At 44.6% G+C, this 24,741-nt stretch overlaps 1 protein-coding gene across 1 annotated transcript; it reads right to left on the reverse strand.

The window, feature by feature from the left end:
- Positions 1–1,566: 1,566 nt before the first annotated feature.
- On the reverse strand, positions 1,567–24,641 carry RFWD3 (ring finger and WD repeat domain 3). Its single transcript, XM_074550968.1, has 13 exons — positions 24,502–24,641; positions 21,960–22,341; positions 20,309–20,559; positions 18,500–18,597; positions 18,214–18,411; positions 15,915–16,006; positions 13,601–13,715; positions 8,775–9,003; positions 7,433–7,583; positions 5,087–5,263; positions 4,282–4,496; positions 3,797–4,014; positions 1,567–3,172 (listed from the first exon to the last, which is right to left on the reverse strand). The coding sequence occupies exons 2-13, from the start codon at positions 22,337–22,339 to the stop codon at positions 3,029–3,031; spliced, it is 2,268 nt and encodes a 755-aa protein (XP_074407069.1). The 5' UTR covers positions 22,340–22,341; positions 24,502–24,641; the 3' UTR covers positions 1,567–3,028.
- Positions 24,642–24,741: the final 100 nt, after the last annotated feature.

The raw sequence follows: 24,741 nt of genomic DNA on the forward strand, positions 1-24,741 counted from the left end.
CACCCTCCAGGAAGCAGCGGGCACAGCCAGAGCAGGGCACAGCACTGGCCCATCCTGCCTGGTGTGCACACACACACACACACACACACCAAGCTGTGCTCATTTGATTTGTCAAAATCTTACCAGAGTCCCTTCAAAAGCTAAAGCACCAGGGTAGGTGCTACAGCAGCATGTGGAGGCTTGGAGCTGGCTGCTTCCTCACCCGATGGATCACCACAGTCCAACACCAGCCCATCCCTGTTGGAGGGAGATGCAGAGCCCAGCTCCAAAAGCATGGCTGTCCAACTCCAGCCTCCTTTTCCCCACCAGCCACCCCCCAACACACCTCCACAGGGAGCAGCAGGGGCTGGATTGCTGCCAACCAAGCAGCCCCCACAGCCAGCTCTGGCCAGCACTGTCCCTCAGGCCTGCTTTCACAGGAACTAAAATTTAAAAAGGTACTGCCCTGAAATAGCCTGGAGAAAAATATTAAGAAAAGGCCCATACACAGCTAAGAGCAAAACCCCATCTGCAGGAGCCACAGCACTGCCTGGCTGTACCTATCACCTCACACCAGATTTACTACAGGAATTGCCAAGGGGCCACCCTGCACCACGATAACAAAATCTTCCCAGAGACAGAGGCAGAAATAGCCACACAGTGGCTTTGTGCCTGAAACACCAGCAAAACAGCTCAGCCTCTCATGACAGCTGCCCTGCACAATGCAGACACTGATTTCTTTCATCCTTCCATCCCAAATTTGCACCTTTGACTCCAGACAGAGATGAGCAAATATTTAATTAACACATTTGACCTTTTATCAGCACTCAGTGCTGATGGCTTTCTGCACACCAGTTAGGTGTGCTTTCCTGCAAACTTGGGAGTAGGACAGTTTTACAAGGTTTTCTCACATTGAACATTTTCTGACACACTAGGTTTGAAAACTGAGGATGTGAAAGTGTCATCTTCCAATATTTTATTAGCATTTAAGTTTGTATCTCTTAGTCCTGCATGGTGATATAAAGTAGAAAACAAGTGTTAGAAATATAAAAAATCACAGGACTACCTAGAAAATCATAACATTTTTCATTCTTTTTCCTGTGTATGTTTAAAACTTTCTAGATTTCTTGTGGTAAGATGGGGTTGGAGTTGACTGAACCGAAATGATGCCTCAGAATAGCTGAGAACAAGAAGCTCATTGTACTAATATGGCAGAGAGCATCCTGCTCCTTCTGGTTTAGCTGTTACCAGAGACCTTCTCACAATATCATTCTACCAACCCTTAGTTCCTGATCATTGTTAAAATGCCAAAAATTCTCATATCTGTGAGTCATTTTCATTTAAAAGACGTTCCCTGTGTGTAGCCTGACCTTGCTCAACCCTTTTCTTTTCCCTCACCTGGCTGGATCAGGATGGTTCAGTGAGGACTCACTCACTAAATACCTTCATTATTTCAGCCTGAAGCTCAGTGTGACCTGGAAATAATACAAAGCAACAGAAAACTCACCTGCATAAGGGAACCCTTGGTAATGTTCATAAGACATCCAGTGAATGTCAGAGACCTATTTTCAAAGTACAGCAGCACCAGTTATATTTGATAATAATAAACACTTTATTTTTACAGTATAAAAATATAGGAACAAAATTCTATACAGAAAAATATAAAGTTAAGTTTAGATCTTCTCAGTCCTTTTTAAGACAAACAGGATCACATCATGCAAGCCCCAGCCTTCAGCAAATAAAATTATCCTGGCAGCTGAAGTGGTGGCACACTCAATCTGAATGGGACAGCTGCTGCTCACCACATCCAGAGGCAGAGGTGTGCCAAGGGACAACCTTCCAGCACAGGGAATTTGTCCTGCAGCTTCCAATATCCTTGCAAGTTTGACTTTGTTACATATAAAATGGAACTGAAGTCCCCCTCCATGATCTGACCTGGAGATGAGTATTTACAATAAGGTGCTTAGAGAGCACCTGCCCACACATCCCCAGCTGTGATCCCACCCCACAGGTCACATTTACAGACCAGTAGCTGCAGCACACTCAGACAAACACCAGTTGTGGAGCTGGAAATTGTCATTGAAGGAAGACAAAAGGTCAGTAAAAACAAGCTGATGAAATCCCTGAGCTTCCACTGGTTCCTCAAAACAGAAAAAATCCAGCCCCCCTACCCCCAAACAACAGAAGCAGCCAGCATTCTTTTCCAATGTACTGGCTGTTTCACTACATTCCTGGCTTTAAGAAAGAACACTGTGGACTGCAGCAGCCAACAGTACAAGAATCATCTCCCTCTTCTTTACCTGCACTTCTCCAGTACTATTTTCATTTTCCACAACCAAATTCTCCAAGTTTGCTTGCAGGTAAAGCAGAAAAGAGAGAAGGGAAAGAAGGCAGAGAATTAAGGAATTACAGTGCAAATTATATGCTCATGGATAAAAAAAACACAAAGGAAAAAAGGTTATCTGTAGATTTTTTAAGCCTGTTCTCTCCATGGCCCCAAAACAGGATCCATCCTTGCTAGGGAATAACTGCCAACTGACCCTAGACCTTCCACAGAACACTGGGAGTGTGCTCCCCATGGCAGTGAACTTGCTTTCACACTGTGTATCAGCAATGCCACAAGATGCCTTTTCACCACCCAGCAATCACAGCAAGCTTCCACAAGAAAGTGCAGTGAGAGTCTCAGGTCTTCAAGCTCCTCTTATTTTATTCATTTGTAGCAGAGATTTGAAAGTCCCTGTGCTGCATCCACAGTGGAAAAAAAAGTGCAAGAACACACTGGAGACACTCCAGGAACTATTGCTGTGCTGAGGCAGCTTGTGGAGTTTGACTAAAAAAAATGACAAAAGAAGAAATAAGGGCAGGCCTAAAGAGGAATATAGAAGAAGAAAGGAATTGCTCTGGGCACCAGCACATCCCAGTTCCTCCTCACTGCCAGAAAGGTGCTGCAATGGATCCTGTCTCCTGTGAGCAGCAAGTGCAGGACTGAACACTTGTGTAGGGTTATCAGCAGCATATTTGAACAGTCTGTGGCAAGTGTAAGGACAGCTCACTGCCATTTATAGATATTCACTGACTTCTCTGTCAGAGTAGCCAAGAGGTGTCTTTGGTTCACTTCCAAGGGGCAGATATCCAGCACAGGCAGGTCAGCTGGCAGCTTCTGCAGCAAGGAACCACTTCCAGCATCCCAGAGCTGTGGGAGGGACAGACAAGGTCAAGGACTGCAGGACTCTCCCCTCCTACCCAGAACAGACCTTCCTCTCTCCAGAAAAGATTTCCTCAATTTACTCATAGAACCCTTTCTCTGCTTCCACACCTCACTTGGTCTTTAACAGACTTGCAGCACAATGCCACCCTGACCACCCTCTGTGACCCCACTCATGAACTCTCACATAGCCCGTTGTCCATCTTCTGCATTTGGGCTACTTTTTCATACAAAAAGCAACCTTGTCCTCTTCCCATCATCCCTAAAAAGCCTGAATGCTTCTCCTGCAGTGCTTACCACACTAACTACCCCACTGAGTCTGCTACACCACTCACAGGGCCCTGTTGTGCCACTGTGCCCAACCCCATTCCCCTGGGGGACAACAGGGGCTCACTGCCTACATGGCCTTTGATGGATGGGGACCACAGGCTTTGCCTAAGACTGGAGGTCCCACCCTACCAGGAATCTGCCTCAGCAGTACAACAGACCAGCCAGCACAGGGTAATGTGCATGACAATTCCCACCAAATCACACTGATGCTGTGACTGATAAGGCTTCTCTCCTAAGAACTGCAATAAAGCCCCACACCACACTGAAAGGAGCAAGACATACCAGAGCAGAATTGGATGCCTCATCACCAGCACACACAAAGACACTGCCATCATCCTCTGGGCTCTGAAAAATGGCATTTTTGGTCAGCAACTTGCAAGTGGGACCAGCACTGAAAGTCTGAACCGGGTTGGAAGAACACACCACATCTTCTGAGCCCTCTGTCAGTGGGGTGCAAGTCAGTTCCATCATCACACAACGCATACATGGGTTATTTTTACCTGTGGAGTAGAAATAAAAAGGTAACTTTTGAGAAATATACTCACAGATAGGCTTTATCTGTAGGAATACAAGCAGCACCAGCCTGCAGCTGCCCCCTTTTGCTCATCCCCAGCTTTTCCCAACGTGTAGATGCTCATGGCTCTAGTAAGAGCAGGTGCTGTGTTTCTGCTGTGCCCACAGCACCAAGGCTGCTGCTGAGCTCAGGCCAGAGCAGGGAGGAGCAGGGAGGAGCAGGGCTCAGAGGCTGCAGACACCCCAGTACTCACCAGGCCTGTATGTGGCCAGGCAGTGCCGTGTGTTGATCTCTGTCTGGAGGTCGATGCAGCCCCCGGGCTCCAGGGCCAGGTGGTGAGGCCGGTAGGAGTTGCCAGCTCTCTGCTCCCAAAAGCAGGCTCCTTCCAAGGTCCCAGCCAACAGCCCACCATAAGGCAGCGAGGCTGAGGCCATCCTGGGCAGGTAGGACAGTGACACCATGGGGCACCTGGAAGGGTCATTGGCAAGAGTCAGAGCTGTCAGCTGCAGCTCTGCTGGTGCCCTGCTTGCTGCTGCAGAGCTCCAGCTCTCCAAATGCATGGCAAAGAAAGGGCCTAAGCAGGCTGGGAGATGGTCCTTCAAGCAAGGAGTGCCAATGGATGTGTCAATATAAATTAAATACAGCCTAACTTCTGAGCATTATCAGATGAGATGAGTGCAAACCAATGTTTGATTCCCAGAGTATAAAGAACAGAAGCACCAGTTTCACATCTCTTTGTAATTTGTCCTTTCAAAATTAAATACTAAACCCAGCTCCAAAACCAATTCAGCTCCTCTGTTTATACTGCACCAGTGGGTCTATTTCTGACCCTTGCATGCCTTAAAAGGAGCACAAGTGCTTGGCACCTGCATAAGTCATATATAAACACCATACAACCTTATGAGAGACTTCTCACATTTGTACTAAATGTGAATTTTCGAACTAGAGATTCATATAATACAATTTAAACTATTGTGATTGTTGTGTGATTTATGGAAGAAGCTGTGTTTAACTTGATGTTTATCAGTTGAGAAGAATGATAAATCTTTCTGCCATACCTTGACTTCTGAGGGACCAGTTCTTGGACATGAGAGTTTGTGTCTCTCAGATCATAAATCATGATGGAGCCATTGACCAATCCAGCATAGACATAATTTGTATCATCAAGGCACCAGCAGCAGCTCCAGACAGGACGGCCAGTATTGTATGTCTGCACCACAGTGTTTGTTGCCAAGCTGCAGAAGAAAAGCAAATGATGGCCAGTTGCACAAGTATCTACTCATGAGAAAACTGCATAATTAAAATAAGCCAATCTAGCTTTTTAAAGTCTTCAGACAAAAGCATCTCTCTTTAGACTGAATTCTCAATTGACTCCTCCTTTACTCCAGACATGAATCTAAAAACCCAAACAGAATAATCCCTTGGATATTGTCAAGTGATTTATAATTCTTCCAGGCCAATGCTTCTTTTTCTAGTTTGATCTTTGGAGACTGGGAGAGGAAATCTCACAGCAGGGTCTCAGCTGCCTTACTGGCAAGAGAAAGCTAAGTTACTTTTCTGGAAACAATTAGGAGAAGCAATGCTGGTGTAGTCCCGTAATACCACATATTCCTGAGATCACAGGGCTCATCTCTTCAGATTACATCTCTCATTAATTATTTCCTCTCTTTTTACACAAGAGGAAGAGTATTTATGCCTCAAAAGAATACAATTTAAGCAAGAGTGAGACAGTGAGTGGCTAAGGACAGTTGAAAGTACATTTAAAGTATTAATTATTCCTTCTACAAATCAAGTTTCTAAAGAAGAAGAGAGTCCACAGAGGGGCACAACCCAGAACAGCAGATGAAGCTGGTATCAGATCAGGATGTATTTGCAAAGGGCAGCATTGTCAACATGCATTTGCACACTGAGAACAGCACAGAAGACTGCACATATCAAAGTAACTCCGGATATCCTTTGTAACACATGTGCTTCTCCCTGGGGAAGGTGATTATGCTCAGCACTCCAGAGAAACAAGCAATTGCTCCCAGGTAAGTGTAAGGGGAACAACTACAAAGATCTAACTGAGGAAACAGGGAGTTTGATACCAGAACAGTGACTGGGTCAAAACAATAAGATGAAAAAAAAACCTAAAACCAAACAAGCTCCCAGTGCTATTTCAAACAACTGCAAGCCAGAGCAGGAGACATAAAAGCATCTTGAATAACTCTTATGGGGAGGATGACTATGAGATTAGTAACTAGAGAAGAAAGATTGCCAAAGAAGGACCATTCTTTCAGAGGGAGACTGAAAAAAGTATGAAGATGCTGCTGAAGCCAACACCTAACTCCAGGACGTTCTGGGATCAAGCACAAAAGCAAGAACATCACATACAGCCAACCAGGCAGTGAGAGGCAGATATAGAAGTGTCTGGCTCCTTGTTGCAGTGCCTGCTAACTCTTCAGATTAAACCATGAAAAGAATTATCAGCCCAGTTAGAAATCTGACACCTTGACTAGAGCATCAGACACAGTTTTGTTTACTTCTAACTAATCTAGCACACATTTCAACATGGTTACAGGAAAAAAAAAAACATTCTGTACATTTCTGTTGCAGGATTAAATTCTGTTCATTGCTTCACTTGTGGGAAAGAATTGAGACTAATTAGTCAAAAAACCAGACACTTATCCTGACTAACCCAATAGTGACAGACAGATTGCACAGCAATGTTAATATAACTCAATAAGAATCAATCAGCCTATAAAGTTTTGAAGCACTGTAAGATTAAGACTGAAGAGCAGCAGAGCAGCAAGAAAACACACTCATAAACTGTAAATTCTAACAGGACTGGACATATTTTTCTCTCAGTCTCTGCATAATTAGTCTCCAACCTGCTGCATTAAGTCTCTGCTAGAGAGAGCCTCTAACACATGCTCAACAATGCTGTTTATGCATCTCATATCCCAGATGAATTCCATGATCTACAAGAAGTTTAAAATCAGTAAAGTCAACATCAGTGCAGGAAAGGAGAAGCCCAGCCTAACCACCCCTTATTTTTGCTTTATGCTGTACAAGTTCTCACATTTCACATTTCCCTGCAGTAAGAAAACCAAGTGGACAGTAAATGTCATGTCTATATAGTATGTTATTTATTCTCCATACAGTTGGCTGGCCTGTGTTGAATACTTGCTTTCCATGGAAAAAAATCAGAGAGAAGTAGCTCCATGACACCTCCACCTTCAAGATGCAAAAGCATCAGTAAGTCCTCCCCTCTGTTAGTTCCCATGTGCAGAAAGAATATGCAAACCTGATCTTGTCTTTGCAGCATCTTTCAGAAAGCAGAACAGCAAACGCTGCAAGACAGAGCAAAATCCAACCCAACCTCCTGGGCACAGCCAAACCGTGCAGGGACAGGCAGGGCTCACCTGGTGAGTTTGAGAGTGTTGTCCAGGGCAGCAGAGAGCAGCAAACCATCGGCTCGAGTGCCAAAAGCCAGGCCCCGGATCTGTTTGCTGTGGATGGGGATGTACTGGCTGCTCTTCAGGTTGGCCAAGCTCATCATCTTCACACCACAACCTGCCACAAGAAGGGTAAAGCAGATCATTGAGAAGCAGCATATGCACAGAACTGGCTATTCTATGCCAGAACTACAAAGTTTGTATTGAAGCCTCTGGTGGGATGAACATGTAAGTTATTTGCTCTTCTGGGTAAGAACTGCCACAAATCATTGTTTAATTCAGATGGTAACAAAGCTAAATCCTTAAGGATCCCAGTTAGCAAGGGCAAATTCAGGACCAGTGCTACAATTCTTGTTACAAGGCCTGCTGCTCTTTAGCCAGCTTCTTCAAAGACACTCTTGCACAGATAAGACCACAAAGAGCAGGATTACATGGCTATTTAAGAGAACAAGCATCACAGCAAAGAATGGGTACAGGTGAACTTAACCTGTGTGCTACAAGAGTCACCACAAAGCCTCCATTCAGAGATTCAGTCCTGGCTACAAATGCCAGAAAAATGAGACCAGTTAAATGCAGAAAAGCACTTTGTTATGCCTAGATAAGGCACATTAACCTCAAACCCATTAACCAAATAGAGTAACCCTCATCAGTCAGAAAGCATTTGGCAAATAAGCACTCTCAGACTCCTAATGCCACATGCATTGCACTGAAACAGCCACTGGCACTGGTCCAGATGTCAGGGCACAGGCCCCTGGACATAACAGTGAGACAAAATCAGGGCTGCCCATGACTTCTTGGCTTCCTATTTCCTCATTAGGGAACAGCATTCAGGCATTCAGACTAAAAGGAGTTTGCTTTTGGTTGGGTTTTTTTGATAGTTTTTTTTGGTTTTTTTTAAGAGTACTGACAAATTAGCTGCATGTGCATCAATCCACCTACACTTTGGGAAGCAGTGTTTCTCACTTAATCACTGGAAGCTTCTCTGCAGGCCCCACTGCCTGGCCCCTTCTCCTTTCAGAAGGTCCACCTTTGCAAGGATTACAGGACACATCTTTTACCTTCCTGTGGATGTGGCATTCCAGCAGGAAAGCTGCAGACCCTCTGCTAGGACTCAGTCCCAGGGAAACAAGCTCCTTGGCTAGGCAGAGGCTATCAATGCAGGGGCCAGATGAAGTATGGGGAGTCTTACAAGTATTCTCAGTCTACAAGACACATGCAAAGACCAAGCAGAAAAGCAGGGTGCAGGGACAAAACAGAAATGACATTAACTTGTACTTCTGAACCTCCAAATGTTGGCTTGCTCAATTACCAGGAATAAAAGTAGACTGTGGAGAAGGCTGTGACACCACAAGACAGCCCAGTGAGTCACAGTATGCCATCACTCTGCAGTTGCCAGCCTGGGACACCAAGAACACCTTTTCCAAGTGGTATTTGCGTGGGCTTTGGCTGGAGGGGAGGCTGCCTGCCAGGCAGGGCCTGGAGCTGCCGGGCTGCTGAGAAGTGCTCATGTTGTACTGGGCCACCAGAGCCTTCAGCTCCTGCAAAGAAAGGACACAAAGAGCTTTAATGCATCACCAGCAGTGTCACCTTCTGCTTCAGGTGCTTCAACTGTACTTGTTCTCAGATAAAAAAGGGAAATACAGTCTCATTTCTATGCTATTCCTGAAGTACTATATTTCTAAGTTCATGGCCTATGACAGTGAGCAACAGAAGCATTCAAATGCTGTGTAAATACTGGCAAAATATATTCAAAGTCTGTTATTGTATATATTACACCCTGTGAAAGAGAGGACTCTTGGGCAACACATAAAAGCCAGTAACAACTATTACCAGATCAATGCTGTTTAGAAGGGAATGAACTGCCAAGTATTATGAGCCCCTAAACCACAGGAGAAAGTCAATTAAAAACATTTTCCACAATTTCCAGAATACCCCATAAAAAATAAAAGCCCAAGATTCAACACAAAGGGCGTTGCAGGAAACAAGTCAGTCTATTTAATGACAATGACCCTGTTCTTGTAAACCCTGTGCAGCAAATTCCAGGAACAACACAACTCTCAAGAGCTCCAGCTCTGTCTTCTGCCACCTCCTCCCTTCTTTTCCTCCACCTCAACTGAATGAATCCTCAAGAATATCCAGCAAAGGCATGGCCAAGAACAGCTTCTGTGAAGAACAAGGTATTCCTTGAATTCTTTTTTCTGCTGAGATCATCAGGGGTGAGGTGGGAATCAAGGTGGCATCAGCATATTGTGAGTCAACTAGAAGTGCCCCTTGCCAAAATGTATTTTGACCATCATGTAATCCAAGGTCAAAACCAGACAACAGAGAATCTCAGGGATATTTAAGAGGGATGGCAAACCGAAGGAAAATTGCTACCTGCTTTCTGTTGTCTGAGCAATGCAGGTTCTGCTTCAAACACTGTGTAATCTTTAAACAATTAAGGGTTACAAGAATGCTATTATGAATATATCAGTAATTGCAAGTCAGCCTCAATAGTGAACCAGCCACCACCACTTAACCTGCATTGAAGCAAAGGCAGCAATTTTCAAAAAGGCAAGATCAAAGTTCAAATTCTACATTAATAGTTATCAAGACCTATAACTTTTGGAAGCTGCTCAAGAGGAGAGCAGTTCTGATACTTTACAGAGGTCTGATCTCTTTGGCATCAAGCACATTGCAAATGTTCCAAGAGAATACAAAAATGTAAGGGAAAAAAAAAGGAAGCTGGAGACTCCTGATCATCCTATTAGAGCAAGAAAAGACAAAACAACCTGGGCAAGAAGAAGGGGTGTGAGGGTTGTCAGGATGCTTATGATGAAAGCTGTAGCTTCAGGCTTAGAGTAAGCAAACAGTCAAAACACAGGTAACTTAGAACAAAGTAACTTTTAATCAAAAATTTAATAAACTCAGTATTTCTAAAAGGTGAGGGGGGGAGACCACAACCACTGGGGATCAGAAGAGATTAAAATGATCTGTTGCTCTGAGGACCTTACAAAAATCTCCTTGTCACCTGCACTCAACATTCAACTTTCACACAAGTTATTAAAAAGGAAACCAGGCAATTAAAATCACAAGGATTATTAGTACAATGTTTACATTTAAACACGATGGACAAACCCAGCAGAACCAGGAAGTCCTACTGGAGGCACATTAGCAAGGTGATTAAAAATGTTCTGCTGCAGACAAATTCCACTAATTGTGCTCAAAAGAACATTCTGTTCATTATGTAAAAGCCCATACTTCCCTTTAAGATGCTTTGCAGAGTTTTCCTGATGCCTGGTGTCAACTAATGGCCTTGAGAGCAGGCTCCTCTCTCTGCACATGCTATGACTGTCTCTAGATTGCAGCTCACCTTTGCAGTGATGACTGAACACAGTGACACCAGGGGGAAAGAATGGGCTATAGAGCAAAAGTCTTCCTCAGGAGCATACAGGAGGAGAAGCAGAAGAGCACAATGAATAGGAAAGGAAAACCAGCAGCTACAATAAATTCAGAACAGTTTGAGTTATTAGGTTACAGCCCCAATGGCTGATATGAAGCTTTCAAGACAAAGGCAGGTATCAATGACTGTCCCTCTGTTTCCCACAGAGCTCTCAGAGAAGCCACAGCTGGCACTGCCCAGCCCCAGCCCTGCCTTTAACAGAGAGCACAGCACAACCTCAAGCTGTGCTGCAGCACTGGGGACATTCCACCTTCCACCTTGGGGTTTGGGTTCAAACTCAGTCTAAAGGATGTGGAGCATTTCTAACTGGTTTCACTATAAACAACAGCAATGAAACACCAGCTTCCACTTCCCCAGGCATCAGTTGGAGGTAACCACAGATGACAAAGATGAACAATTTTTATTCAATAAAACAATTTGCCTATTTTTTTTCCTAGAGATATTGAATACATGAATTTTTATTGATATTTTGCCATTTATTTTTTTTTTAATGCTCTGAAAATTCTATTTTAAAAAACCATTTCCATTACATCAAGAAACATAAATTGATCTCTGCAAGGGTCACAATTATATCTGATTTTTTCTCCACAGCAACATGCAGCCTCCTGTAATTTCCCTGCCAGTCCTCCTTTTCCTGCTCCATACCCAAGCAGAGCTACTGCTTCCCATGTGCAAAAATCAGATCTCCTACCGCAGCTGATCAGTGATATTAATACTAGAAGGCAGAGAGAACTTATTTATCATTAGCTACTTTTACTGAAAATGGTGGCAGATTCAGGAGGAGTACTGCAGTAGCTCACATTTAATTCCCAAATTCTTCCTGCTCCCAAAGGAATAACATTAGGTAAAAGCAAGGTGTCAGCAGCATTGGGTCCAAAACACAAGCCTGAAGCTCTGTGTGGTGGGCAGGACACAGCTCAACACAGTCCCCACTCCTGAGGGTTTTCTTCCAGAGCTCTCCTCATCTTCAAGTTCATTTCCTCATGTATTTTCATATAACTAAAGACTTAAAAACCAGCAATTTCCTAGTCTCAATAACATTACATACTTCAGTAACAAAGTACAATGAACAAGACTCTTAATGGGTAAGAGCACAGAAAAATGCATACAAACCTAAAAAAAGATCATAGCTAGAGCCATGACTGCTGCTGGGCACAGCTCAAGTGCATTAGCAACAAAAACCCTGAGCAGCCCAACCCTACACTGCAATCACAAGCAGGGCTGGGCTAGAAACTCCCAGTCTAAATACTTCTGTGCAAGTAGTTACTTTATTCTATGACTTCTCAGAAAACAAGGAGCTCATTAGGCATCTGCTCAAAATGCAATCAAACAAATTAAAGACTTTTGTGGAGTTCCTGGTGACTTTTTTGCTCCCCAGTATATTGTTTACTTCCAGTTTATTCACAGTATAAACAAGCACCTTAAAATTGCTTCCAGCATTTGCATTAACCAGTACAGTACAATGATGAATGCAGTAATAAATACTGAAACAGAACTTAAAGAACACAGGGTACTTAATCTTTATAACATGTGACTTCAATTCAGTTAGACTGGATACTCCATCATTTAAGACCAAATGAATTGCAGGAAAACATTATGGACCTGCAATATTATCTCATTTGCATTTTTTTAAGCCAAAGTTAGAAGTGGACTAGTTTTTTATTAGTGATGATGAGCATCTGGCTTCATGCAGCAATGTAGAGAATTTATAAAGCCTTATCTTATGTCACACAGGAAGACTTCAGCAAAGAGGATGTTGTTTAATGTACAGATATGAATAGCCAAGGCTATAAAAAAAATTCCAGGAATAAAGAAAAGTCTAAAAATAAGCAGGCTGCTAGAAAGTGAGAGGATATCATCTGCCTCATTCAACAAAAGGTAGCAAACTGGCAATGAAACAGACTCTTGGAAAACCTAGCACTGGTGGAATACACCAGCTAATTCACAGTTTGAAGCACTGGTAGAGTCCATAACTTATAGGAATCCTGAAAAAGCAGCTAGGATAGGTTACAAAATATCTCAGTGTTGCATAAGCCAGAAGGAAGCAGTCATTCAACAACCCATAATTTACAGTCAGAAATGTGTGCCCTAAGAGGTGCCTCTCAGCAGCTGCTCAGGCCATGTACAGCCTCCCCTATTTGACAGCCCAGGTCCCAGGGCACCAGAAGGTGTTACACTGAAATGTTGACTAACCTTCAAAAAACCCCAAAGCCCTAGGGTATTTTTGTTTTCTTTTGATTTTGCAAGTAGCCATGCCTCTTCACAAACTGCTTCTCAAAGACTCTTGACTAACTAGTGGTAACAGATTGCACTGCAGGTTTACTACTGAGATTTCCAAAGCTTATTTTGATGCAACTACACAAAAGACAAGGAGACTAAGTCTGGTTCTTTATTACCATGCCTCCCCAGGCACCACAAAACCTGAGGGGAAACCTGCAACATCAGCAGCCAAACAACTCTAGTGCTGTGCTGCAAGTTCAATTAAGTCTTAAAAGCACAAGAAAAAGAGTTTTTCTAGCACACATGAATATTCCAGCCCAGGATGTCTTTACCAGCTTGGGATGATTCACCAATTGAGTTTACTAAATCTTGATGATTACTAGAACTGGAATCCTGTCTTCTCACCTCTAAGGGAAGATGGAAAAGGCAGGCTGGAGAGGAAGAAATTCTGTGTATTTGTATTTGAGACTCACCTGGACTTGCTTGCGGAGTTTGCTGCACTCATCTGTGAGCACCTGGAGCTGCAGACGGCTCTGGGCAGATTCCAGCTCCGCCTGCCTCCGCAGCATTTGCTCCTTTTCTAAAGAGCTGCAGGAAGGAGAGGAAAGCAAGCCTTAGGCCTGGGCATTATCTTGGATACTTTTCTGGGCTGTCAGCTCCTGCCCTCTGACTTCATCCCACCATCAGTCCGGTTCAACCAAATCCACAGTCACAGAAACCCTGGTACTGCACTAACCCAACACATTCACCTTGAGATATTCAGTTATGCAATTCTTCTGAATGACTCACTCCAAGTATTGTTCCAACAGCCTTTCTCCTCATCCTCTCCAAAAGAACTAGTTTACCAGAGGAGAGTGAAAGAGAAATCAATTTTCTTTCCCCTACAGAAACACTTAAGCAAATCCTATACCATTATGTCCATGTAATACACTGTGTCAGTAACACAGCACATCACAGCATAACTACATAACAACAAGATCTTCAAGCTTGTCTCTACTATCAGTAGCTAATCTTGTATTTTAGGAAAATATATCTGTACCAGAAAAAATGATACAGATAAATTCTCTGTGAATGCCCATAAAGAAGATCCACTTACTACCTCATCCTGAGCCCAAAAGCACATGCACACCATTTAGCAGCAGCATTTTGGTTAGGTTACTTGAATTTATTTCTCTTTCATACAGGCTTACATGAAGGCATAGCTAAAGTGGGGAAAGACACACCAACACTCCTTAAAATTAGCTGTACACTTGGTCCATGTTGCCCACTGCATTCTGTACGTCAAAAGCTGCAATATTCCAGTTATTTCTGTCATTCATGTGCAGAGAGCTCAAGCTTGCCTAAGCATTTTGCAAATGCACAGACCTAGCCTTGCATGTTCCAAAGCACAGAATTCTGTCATTTCCTTAGAAGTTCCAAAGCATAGAATTCTGTCATTTCCTCATAGCTTTTTCATATGATTTTTTTTCCCCTGCAGAAGAAACAGGTGAAATGCCTATTTAACAATCACAAACACATTTTTTATGTCAGTACCCAAAGCCTGAAGGCTGGTGGGTTTTTTGAATGTGACAAACAAACCCCATGATCTTATAGCTAATTTAGGACTACGTGCAAACAAGACTAATGCATGCACACACACATCTCTGCTCCACTCTGGCTGTGTGCCAGAAGGCAGCCACTGCCAGCAGCTCCATGGACCCACTGACAGTCACTGCTCCCTGCCTTACAACATCAACAGGAGGCAGAGAAGGGGCAGGGCATGTGGGGAATGGCTGCAGTGAGGTTCTGAGACACAAACAGAAGTAAGGCAACTTCCCCTTCATGAGAGATAACAAGATTTACACACCCAACTGTCTTCCCTGCTTTTGAAAAAAATAATACGTATCATTTATTTTTCTGTGTTAATGCAGTGAAAGAAGCATCACCTTTCTAAAGGTACACGTCAAACACCATCAGGCTGTGGCAATCTGGAGAGAAGAGAGATCCTTCCCTTCCTGACTGTTACTCCTCAGTAATTTCTGATCTATAATTACCAGGACAGTGAGGTTTCTGTTGAAAGACTGCCTTGAAAGAACAGTGGCATAGTTATAGTCAAGTGAAGAAACCCCAATTAAATTCTATTCAACACAAGACTCAGAAGAACTCAGGTATCTGCAGCATCTTCATTTCAGAATAGTATCTGTGACAGCATCTTACTGAAAAGAAATGAGTCCCCATTTTCATACCTGCTTTTCCCCTTTTCAATACAAAGTCTACATTTAAGTTGGAAAGGGAAGTGGGAGTCATAGTAATGCTTGCTGACCTTTTGCAAGTAAAGCTACATGAAGAGTTTGACAAAGCAAGATGGAAAGTGATTCATATGAGGTATTACTCTGTTTAATGCATACAGAAAAGGTGGCAGAAAAGGTCAGCTATTCACCCTCCCTGCATTCCTAACCATGCCTTGCTTTTCCCATCTAATGATGAATTAGCAATATACAGCTTTTTGGCATCAACTTTGCATGTCCTCCCATGATAACATTTCAGGATATAGCACAAGGCACCTTCTGCTGTTTCAGGGCCACAAAATGCAAACTCAAGAATTCTGTTCCAAAAGAAAATTAAGATGTGCAATGCAGCAATGCCTTGGCTCTTTAAGGTAGCTACACTCCTGATACACCACCCCAAGTGTAGGAAGAGAGTGTAAGGAAACGCACAAATTGTTTCAGACCATGCAGGAAATGAAAGCATGGAGCAGCAGGAGGGGGCAGCTGTCAGTGCAGGTACCTTCAGGTGCAGACTCCGTACCTTCTCATGCGCTCCTGCTCGCTGGTGTCCAGCGCCTTCAGCGTGCGCGCGTACAGCACCACGATGTCGGAGCGCTTGGCCTTCTTGTTGCACTGAAATCAAACACCAGCTCAGGTCATCTACAGGAATTTAACTATCCAAACTATGCATCCCTATGAGTCCCCAGGTATGGTTTTATTTAGCTCTGAAAGGAGGGGCTTTCTGCTGGAAAACAACGCCTCAAACACGAGTATGTTTGCAAGGTGCTCCCTCATAGAGACACCAAAGTTGCATATCCTGCTGCACTTTAATAATCCATCTCCTTGTCTCCCACTAAATGCATTTTGCTCATGAACCAGCAATGCAGCATGGTCAGGTAAGTTCCAGGGACAAAAAAAATCTCAAATCAGACAAAGAAGTGAAAACAAGAAGATCTAGAACAAAATACCAGCCCAACCTCAGGTCTGAAAACATCAAGACTTGATGCTTGGCCAACAGACAAGGATTTAGGAACCCCTGAGCTTATTCCCAATTCTTATTTCTGTACTATATTCCTTTAACCACATTGTACAGGCCCAAATCCATAAAAGTGTTCCAGTGTTGCATGAAACACTGACATCTCACTGACTTCAGTGACACACAGGGAGTCAGATATGTCAATAATTTTGTGCATTAGCTGCAATCATTTAGTACATTATATTCACCTTAAAAAGAAAGCAAGTTAGAACTTGCAGACACCATTATTTCTTCATAATTTCCTCAATCATTCTTCATAATTTTGCAAAATAAGTTTGTTTTGCAAATATTCTTTCTTGATAAGAAAAGAGGCAGGTGAATACTCAGATGGAGTAACCTCAGCTAAACATTAAATTTCTGTGTATGCCTCAAATGCAGACCTGTCTATTACTTAGCAGCACAAAGTTATCACAAGAAAGTGTCTCAGAGTAGAAAACTTCCCTCCCTTTGTAAAAACTGCAGTAAATGGCCAAGACAGTTTTCCTGGCAGCCAGCAGCTGCCACTGGCAGGATCAGGAATGCTGCAATTTCACAGCAACTCACACTCAAGTCACTCAGTACACAGACCATGCACAGCAGCTCTGGGCCGTTCAACCAGAGAATGCACAGCTGCAAAGGAGGGGGACTGAAAATGAAGGAAAGATGATTTAACTTCAAGGTTCTCTCCAGAGCAAGTTCTCCCAGGAACTTTTTAGTCTTTGTATCATTGGAAGAGAAAGAGGGAGCAAGCAACCCTTGAGATGTTAGTGTTCGAGAAGAAAGCAGTCACAAAATTCCAAAGAGTAAATATGCCAGGCAGGTCTCAGAATTCTGTCTGGGCCTGAACTGGGGGAGGAAAAGCTTACACAGAATTGACAGAGGTAAGAAAAATCAACTTTGGGCCTTTGCTATGGCAACAGGGATTCTTTAGGTTTAGTCACAGCACACGTCAACAGGAAGTTTCTTGTTGAGAGGAGGGAATCCTGCAAAGTCAAGTAGGAATAAAGAAGCTCTCAAAATGACAAAGCCAAAGGAACCATGGGCTTCCAGCCACTGACTCAGAAAGTGCCAGAACTGAATCCTATTTACAAGGTACTCATTGACCTATTTTTTGTCAACATTCTTTCATGGAAAAAAGGAGTAAGGAATGGAAATACATCACATAGAAGTGTAACTTCATCGAAGAAGATCAGTATTAACCATGGAAAGAAACCCTTCAAAAGCTGATTTACCATTTGCAAAGAGATATTAGAAGATGTAACCCGGTTCTCAGAGTTTGCTCTCTGGCAGCTTCCTCAACAAACTGATCCTCTTAAAGGCTGCAAAAGCAGACGCAGCTCAAAACAGAAGATTAATTAACTGAAATCTGAATTAGATGATCTTTAGGGTCCTTTCCAACCCTAACCGTTCTGTGGTTCCAAAACAGTTCTCAGACACATTTCCTGTTCAATAACACAGTCATTATGCTTAGTTAATTGTGTCTAGGAATTCATCTGCCATTTCCATTCCAGGTGGTTCTCTCCAGGACCAGACTGGGGCATTCTGAGACCATTTCCAACTTTAGCACTTGAACTCTCAAACCTTTACATCTGCTACTCACAAATGCTCTAGTTCAGGGAGAAGATCCAAGTCATAACCCATCCTTTAAAGTACTGCTAGTTGTTACTGTCCTAATAACATCAAAGTAACGATGGGGTTTGTTACTTCTGACAGCAGCTTCAGGCAGCAGCCAGCTGTGACCCTCACATGACCACATCTGAGGCACAAGTTAGGCACACATAGTAAGTGCTTTAAGTGCTTTCCAGTGCACATAACAGCCATGTACCTGAGGGCACTTCCCTGCCTGTCCCTTGAGCCACCTCTCAATGCAGGTGTAGCCAAAGAGGTGCCCGCAGCGCAGCGCAGACAGACGGTGCTCCCCAGCATTGGTCCACTGCTCAAAGCAGATGGCACAGGTATCTCCTTCCTCCTCATCCAGAGGTGCAACAGGAACTGATGCCTCCAGTTTCTTTAGTGGAGTTGTCTAGGATTAAAAATACAACACAACTGTTTCAGGAAATGCAGCATTTATCATGTATAATCTGTTTCCAAAAGCATTTAGTTCACCTTACTTGTTTTTGCTGGACTTCAGGTTCATCTTCGTGACTTTCATGTACTGCAGAAGCTTGAAACAAAGTTTGAGGTGGCTCTGCTTGGACCTGACTGGAAACTAAAGAAAGCATTGCTTAAATAACCTGATTAATAATGGGGTGAAAAGGAGTTTTCCTGCTTTGATCTGAAATCATCAGGGCACAGGTTAAGTAGTGACACAGCACAGGTTTCTTACAAAGCTTCAGATCAGTGCCCAGGACACATTCTGTGTGTAAGGCCTTCTATATATGAACAGCAGTGCTGAAAAAATTTATGTTTTCTTTTATGAAAAGCAGCAGAATTTCAGTGAAAAAGGAGAGGTCTTTCAAGGACAGCAATTGTTATCAGAATTTTCTGACCTGCACAAAACAAACAGACCTGGTCTATAATTAGGCTGATGTAAGATTATATTCCTGCATCATTATGCCCTGAGAAAGACAGACACCAATATCAGAAGCTGCTTTGCCAAGGGATCTAAGCATGCATATTTCATGTGCCAAGAAAGCATTTCCCGTATGCTGCCTGTCCATCCACTCTGACTTCAGCACTTTTCCAGCTGGTAATTGTCTGAGCTACCAAATCTGCTGCTATTCTCCCCATGTTTTTGTGGTGGGCCTCTGTCAGCCCATCTGTTGAGGCATGGGCACACTGAATTGCTGTGTGGAGATCACCACCACTAGCACAGTAAAAAAAGGAGCAGAAATCACTGCCTCCCCTCTAGCTCCTGACAAAACAAGAGTCATTAATCACATGTAGTAATCAAAGCAGATATTCTCCATCCAGTGGAAGCATTACCTAACCCTGGCTAATGTCAATAAAGTTTTCAGCCTCTGTGATTCTGGGCTGTAAGAGGAGCCACTGGCTTATATAAGCAAAAGGGAATTCCAGAAGATCCAGCAGAGCATATGTTCACACAATAATATACAGCACTCAACAGCTTGAGCTCCTGTCATGTGCAAAACTTGCCCAGAGCAAGCAGAATGGATCTGTTCAAAAGATACCTCATAGATGTACCCTTCAAAAGAAGGTAATGAGGTGGGCTGGCCAATCAAAACCAAAACTGAGGGCAGAGAGTCAATCATGAGGACATTCCTTAGAGACTGAAGTAAAAAGATATCCCTGTTCTTGTATTCTCTGGGCATCAATAACCTTGACTAGCAAGTTAACTATTTGTCACTCTTATATAAACTGTGCATGTTAATCACAAAAAATGTCACTGAAGTGTGTGTCAGCCTGTGAACACGAGTTTAGATAATAAATTGTGAGACAGAAAGAAATGAGGAAAGAAAAACAAAAAAGCACCTCCATCTCCTCAGCTAAGAGTCACATAGGAATGAAAAATCAACTGAAGCAGACTGAAATGTCAGATAATTAAAACATACTGAATCAGATCCTTCTCTGAAAGGACCATCATCTTGCTGATGTCCAAGCTGTGACCTGATGTCTTCAACAGCACTCCTTAATAATACATGGGAGTGGAAGCATGGCAAGCAATAACCTCTAAATTTAAGTTACAAATAATCCTGGAAACTTTCAGAATAAATAACAGTCTGCAAACACAAAAAGATTGTATTTAACATTATGGTAGCAATCACCCATTGCTGCTGCTGCTGCTCTCAGGAGCTGCTTGCCAGGAAGCCGTGTGGCAGCAGCCTGCTCCTGTCAGCTGTGGGCACAAAATCTCTGAGCACCGTCTGTTGAGAGGCTCGAGAGGATTTCCCTGCTGAGTTTTCAAACAGCAAGAGAAGTGTCTGAAATCAGGCTCTACACAGCTTCAATACAGCACAAACCTCCTGAGCTCGCTGCTGGAGGAGTCTCCTGGGCTGATGGCAACAGTGGTGCTGCTGCCTCCTCCACTGCTTCCTCCTCTTCCTCCTCCTCCTCCTCCTCAGTGCTGCTGTCAGAGTCACTCACTTCTATTGTCTCGGCTGGGTGCTGTGCCTGGGCGTCCCTCACAATACGGGGGAACTCTGGGTGTGGAACTGCTCCTGCAGGTGGCTCTTGGGTCCTACTGAGTTGAAAGTAATGGTCCAATGCTGCCCTGAGTCCAGAAATGCAAGAAACAAAAGCCACAGTCATTTCAGGTAAGCTGAAAGCTCACCATGTTTCCCCATGAATGCTTGCAGGAAAGTTCCCAGGCTTTGACTGCAGCAGGAAGGTGTCACTGTTATCAAGTCAGGCCTTCTCTGCTAGGGGGGCAACCACATAGGATAGACCACATTGTGAACAGTCTGCAGGATCAGCAACAGTCCACATTGCTCAGTTCAAAGAAAATCTTCTCATTACAACAATGATATTGCCTTCTTTTGGGGGAGAAGGGGATGGTGGGGCTGGAGAGGAGAAAAACAGAGAGTATCATTCACTAATAAGCCTAAGGAAACTCCTAATCTGTCTCTCCAGCCCTAACTCAGCCCTGGTTCCTGGAGGAACTGGTACTGGGAAATTCAACTTGGGTCAGAGCCTCATTCCACTGACTACTTCCTGCTCAGTCTTTCTACTTTCTCTCTGCTTTTCTACTGGAACTCCATCCCTAGATAGAAACATCCTCCCCTCTCCCCTCATCAGCTCAGCTATCCTCTCAATTATCCTTCAGATTCAAAGGAGTTTCTCAGGTTGCCTTCCAGCCCTCACAACTACAGTGACCTTCACAGGCAATCTGAGGGCAAACAATAAAGTTGTGTTTAATCAACTAGGAGGAGAGGAGCTTTTGGTCTTGCTGAATTTAAAAGCAATGCTTCAGTTAATTATAATTTCACCCCTGACATGTACAAAAGATAGAATGATGAGAGAAAAACAAATAAAAAAGAAATTCGGACTTCTTTCTGGCTGCAGAGCATCCCCACTCATCCCCCTTTATCTCATCCAAATGGTATTAAATAAAGAGGGGTTTTTATTTTGTCTGAAAGAAAAAAAAAAACAAAAACCAAAACCGAACCAAACCAACAACAACAAAGTCCTGCAGAAAAATATCAGTTTGTATGTTTGTGAAAGTCTCTGCAGCAACTGTCACCAGCAAATATAATCAGGCAGAACCCAAATCAAAGGTGAAATGCAAACCAGAGCACAAGCTCCACTGAGCTAAATGCTGGCTGGAACTGCTGAGGATCAGTACTGCTGCAGGAATCACGGACAGGAATCTGGCTGTGCAGAGGGAACAGCAGCAGCACAAGCTCTGCAAGCAAAATTCAAAATGTAGAAGGGCTCAGATGTCAACATCACCCCTGCCAACATATGAAACAGGGGGGTTCACTTAACAAGGGCAAAAAACCTGCCAGAAGAGACCAAAAGTCGCTGTGCTATTACTGAATTTAAGAGGTGAGGTACCCTGGCTTTGGCCCTAGCCACACACCTGTGCTGGGCTCTGTGAGCCAGGAAGCAAGGAAGTTTTGATGCTGGACTTGATCAGAGGGCAGCTCAGACCCAATTTCATTTCTGCCTTACCTGGCACCGATTGTCCTCTGGGAGCCACCGAGTCTCGGCTGCCGGCGAGCTCTCCTGGCCGGGGGGCGCTGTGAGAGCTGCGGCACAGGCGGGGGCTGGGGCTGCTCCAAGGGCCCCTGCAGCCTCTGCTGCCCACCGGGGGCCAGGGCAGGGCCCGCCTGCAGCTCCGGCTCTGCAGCTGCTTCCCCCGCACCAGCGCCGGCTGAGACAACAGCACCGTGGGCAGGGAGGGCTGCGGGGCTCCCTCCTCCCTCCCCGAGCACAGCGGTGTGGGAAGAGAGCACTGCGTGACCAGGGGGCTCCGGGGCAAGCGCCGGCAGGGTCCCCACCGAGTAACCGGCCACTGGGTGGAGATCCACTTCCATCTCCTCTTGAGCCATTTCTGCAAGGAGTTGAACAAAACTCGTATTTACTTACAAGTGTACTCTACTGATGGTAGCAAGAACCAGGTACAGCACTCAGTGGCTAAAAATGCTTTTAGAATTCAGAGTCAAGAGAAAATTTGTCCTTTGCAGCAGAGCTAAATCACAAGTCAATACTCATATGTGAGCTGGGAGCACCCTCCCAGAGTCCTGGGCTCAAAGTCTTTGGCTTGACAGCACCTTGCACCAAAGGCACATTGCAAAATCAACCTAAATAAGCATGCAAAGTTAATATTTTCTTGCTGCCATCATTTACTTGCCAAGTAAATTCACGTGGATCTCGAAGAACAGTTGGAAACATCTGAGACTGTCCCAGGTGAGCAGCACCCACAGACACAGCCAGGAACAAGCTCTGTGACACAGTCCTTTGCTGCACTGCTCTCTTGACTGACATCCAAGTTTCTCCAGATAAAATTGCCTTATTGTAACAGAGCACTGTGACCCTCACCCACAGTTACTGAACAGCCCTCCAGGTATTTACCAACACCAGGCAAACCCAGAAAGGGCCTGACAGCAGAGCACATGACTGAGACATTACTGGTACCAAGTTATCTGCAGCATCAGCATTTGTGGATCCAAAGTCAGCCCAAGACTGGATAAACATGAAATCTGCAGTAAAACTGCAAATATACTAAGGGTGGTTGCCCTTCTACATCCTTGGCATAAGGATTTCAGGTTACCTCCAGAATAGGAGTATTACCTTAGGGTTTGAAGAAAAACAGAGTGCATTTTGTGCATTATTAATTCTCATGCTGCTGTCAGCCACCAAATTAAGCACTTTGGTTATGCTGCTCTTACAACACAAAAAAGTTCAAGATTATCTCATTAATTGAATGAACAGATTCATCAAAAACTCAAAAGTCCTTTATTGGAAGAGGTGTGTGGATTAAATACTGCAAGCTGCTGGAAATCATTCACATTCTCTAAAAAGTACTTAAGCAACCCTAAACTTGAAAAGCCTTGGGAATTGCAGACTTTAGCACTATTCAGAAGCCCAAAGCACAAACACCAGTTTTACCAAGCTGGTAAAACTTACTCCGCTAGGGCTGCATAAAGAGAACAAATGCCAGTTGTGTACAAAAAGTAGCTAGAAAATGTATACAAGAATTAATAAAAGAGGTTGTGCTAAGACTCAATTTTTTGGGGGGTATTTTAAGAACTTCTATCTTATCAATTTCATCATTCTTATCCTGATTATCAATTCAGCCTAAGCTAGGCCAAAATAGATGTTATCACCTCCCACCAGTACAGCTGCATGACCAAGATACAGCAAAATTCAACAATCAAGTACTGCATCTCTAGTACTATGTTCATGTTCATGATAGAATTGCCACCCAAAACCATAATAAACCCTTTATTTTCACCACATGGAATCATGATGTTAAGGGGTTAAAGATACAGTCGCAGGCAGCCCTGCCAAGGGCAGGGACACCTCCCACCAGGCCTTATCCAGCCTGGCCTGGAGCACTTCCAGGGTTGGGACATCCACAACATCCCCAGGCAACAATGTTCCATTGCCTACATAGCCTGTGAGATTTATAAAAACGTTAATATTGGCATTTTCACGGTTAAATCTTGGAGTCTGGCCCAAAGGATTATCCAGTCAGGCCTTCCTCCAGCCAGGCAGCCCCGGGAAGGGAGGGTCCCCACAAGGGGCCTGCCTGTGCCCCGTGCCTGTGTCCCAGTGAGGAGCCCCGGGCGCTGCCGAGCCCCGAGCCCGGCCGCAGCCCCAGGCTCCCACCCTGAGGGCTGAGGCAGCCGCTTCCCCTGGCGGAGGGCACCGGCCCCGCTCCGCACGCTCCCGCCGCACTGCTTTAACACCAAATTAACAAAATAAAACAAAACACGGCCCGAACGGAGCACCCGCTCCACGTGCGGGCACTCTCCGCCGTCCCTTTCACAGAGCTCGCGGATTTTAAAGACGAGTCCGTCACAAAAAGGGTACGGGAGAGGGATATCCCCCCTCCGGCAGCCGCAGGCAGACCGAGCGCTCGGGGGAAACGAGCCGTGCTGGGGAACTCGGCCGCGCCCCGGGAGATGGAGCTGTGCCGGGATCCCGGCCCGATCCCAGCCCAGAACCGCCCGCCCGACCCAGCCCGGCCCCGCCGCCCCCCACTCACCTCCACCGGGCCCAGCCGCCCGCTCGAGCGCCGCGCCGCCCCGCCCCCGCCGCCCTATTGGCTGGCTGCCACCCCAGCGCCTGCCTCCATTGGGCGAGTCGGAGCCTTTTCCGCTTTCTCATTGGCCAACCGCTCTGTCCGTCTATTCAACGGAACTGGGAGTGACAGAGCGAGAGGCAGGGCGGTAAGGCGTGCTCTGATTGGTCAAAGGGCCGCAGTGAAGGCCGGCTGATTGGGCAA

The sequence above is a fragment of the Zonotrichia albicollis genome, chromosome 13 (assembly GCF_047830755.1).
Source record: "Zonotrichia albicollis isolate bZonAlb1 chromosome 13, bZonAlb1.hap1, whole genome shotgun sequence".
In the NCBI taxonomy this organism is placed as follows: domain Eukaryota; kingdom Metazoa; phylum Chordata; class Aves; order Passeriformes; family Passerellidae; genus Zonotrichia; species Zonotrichia albicollis.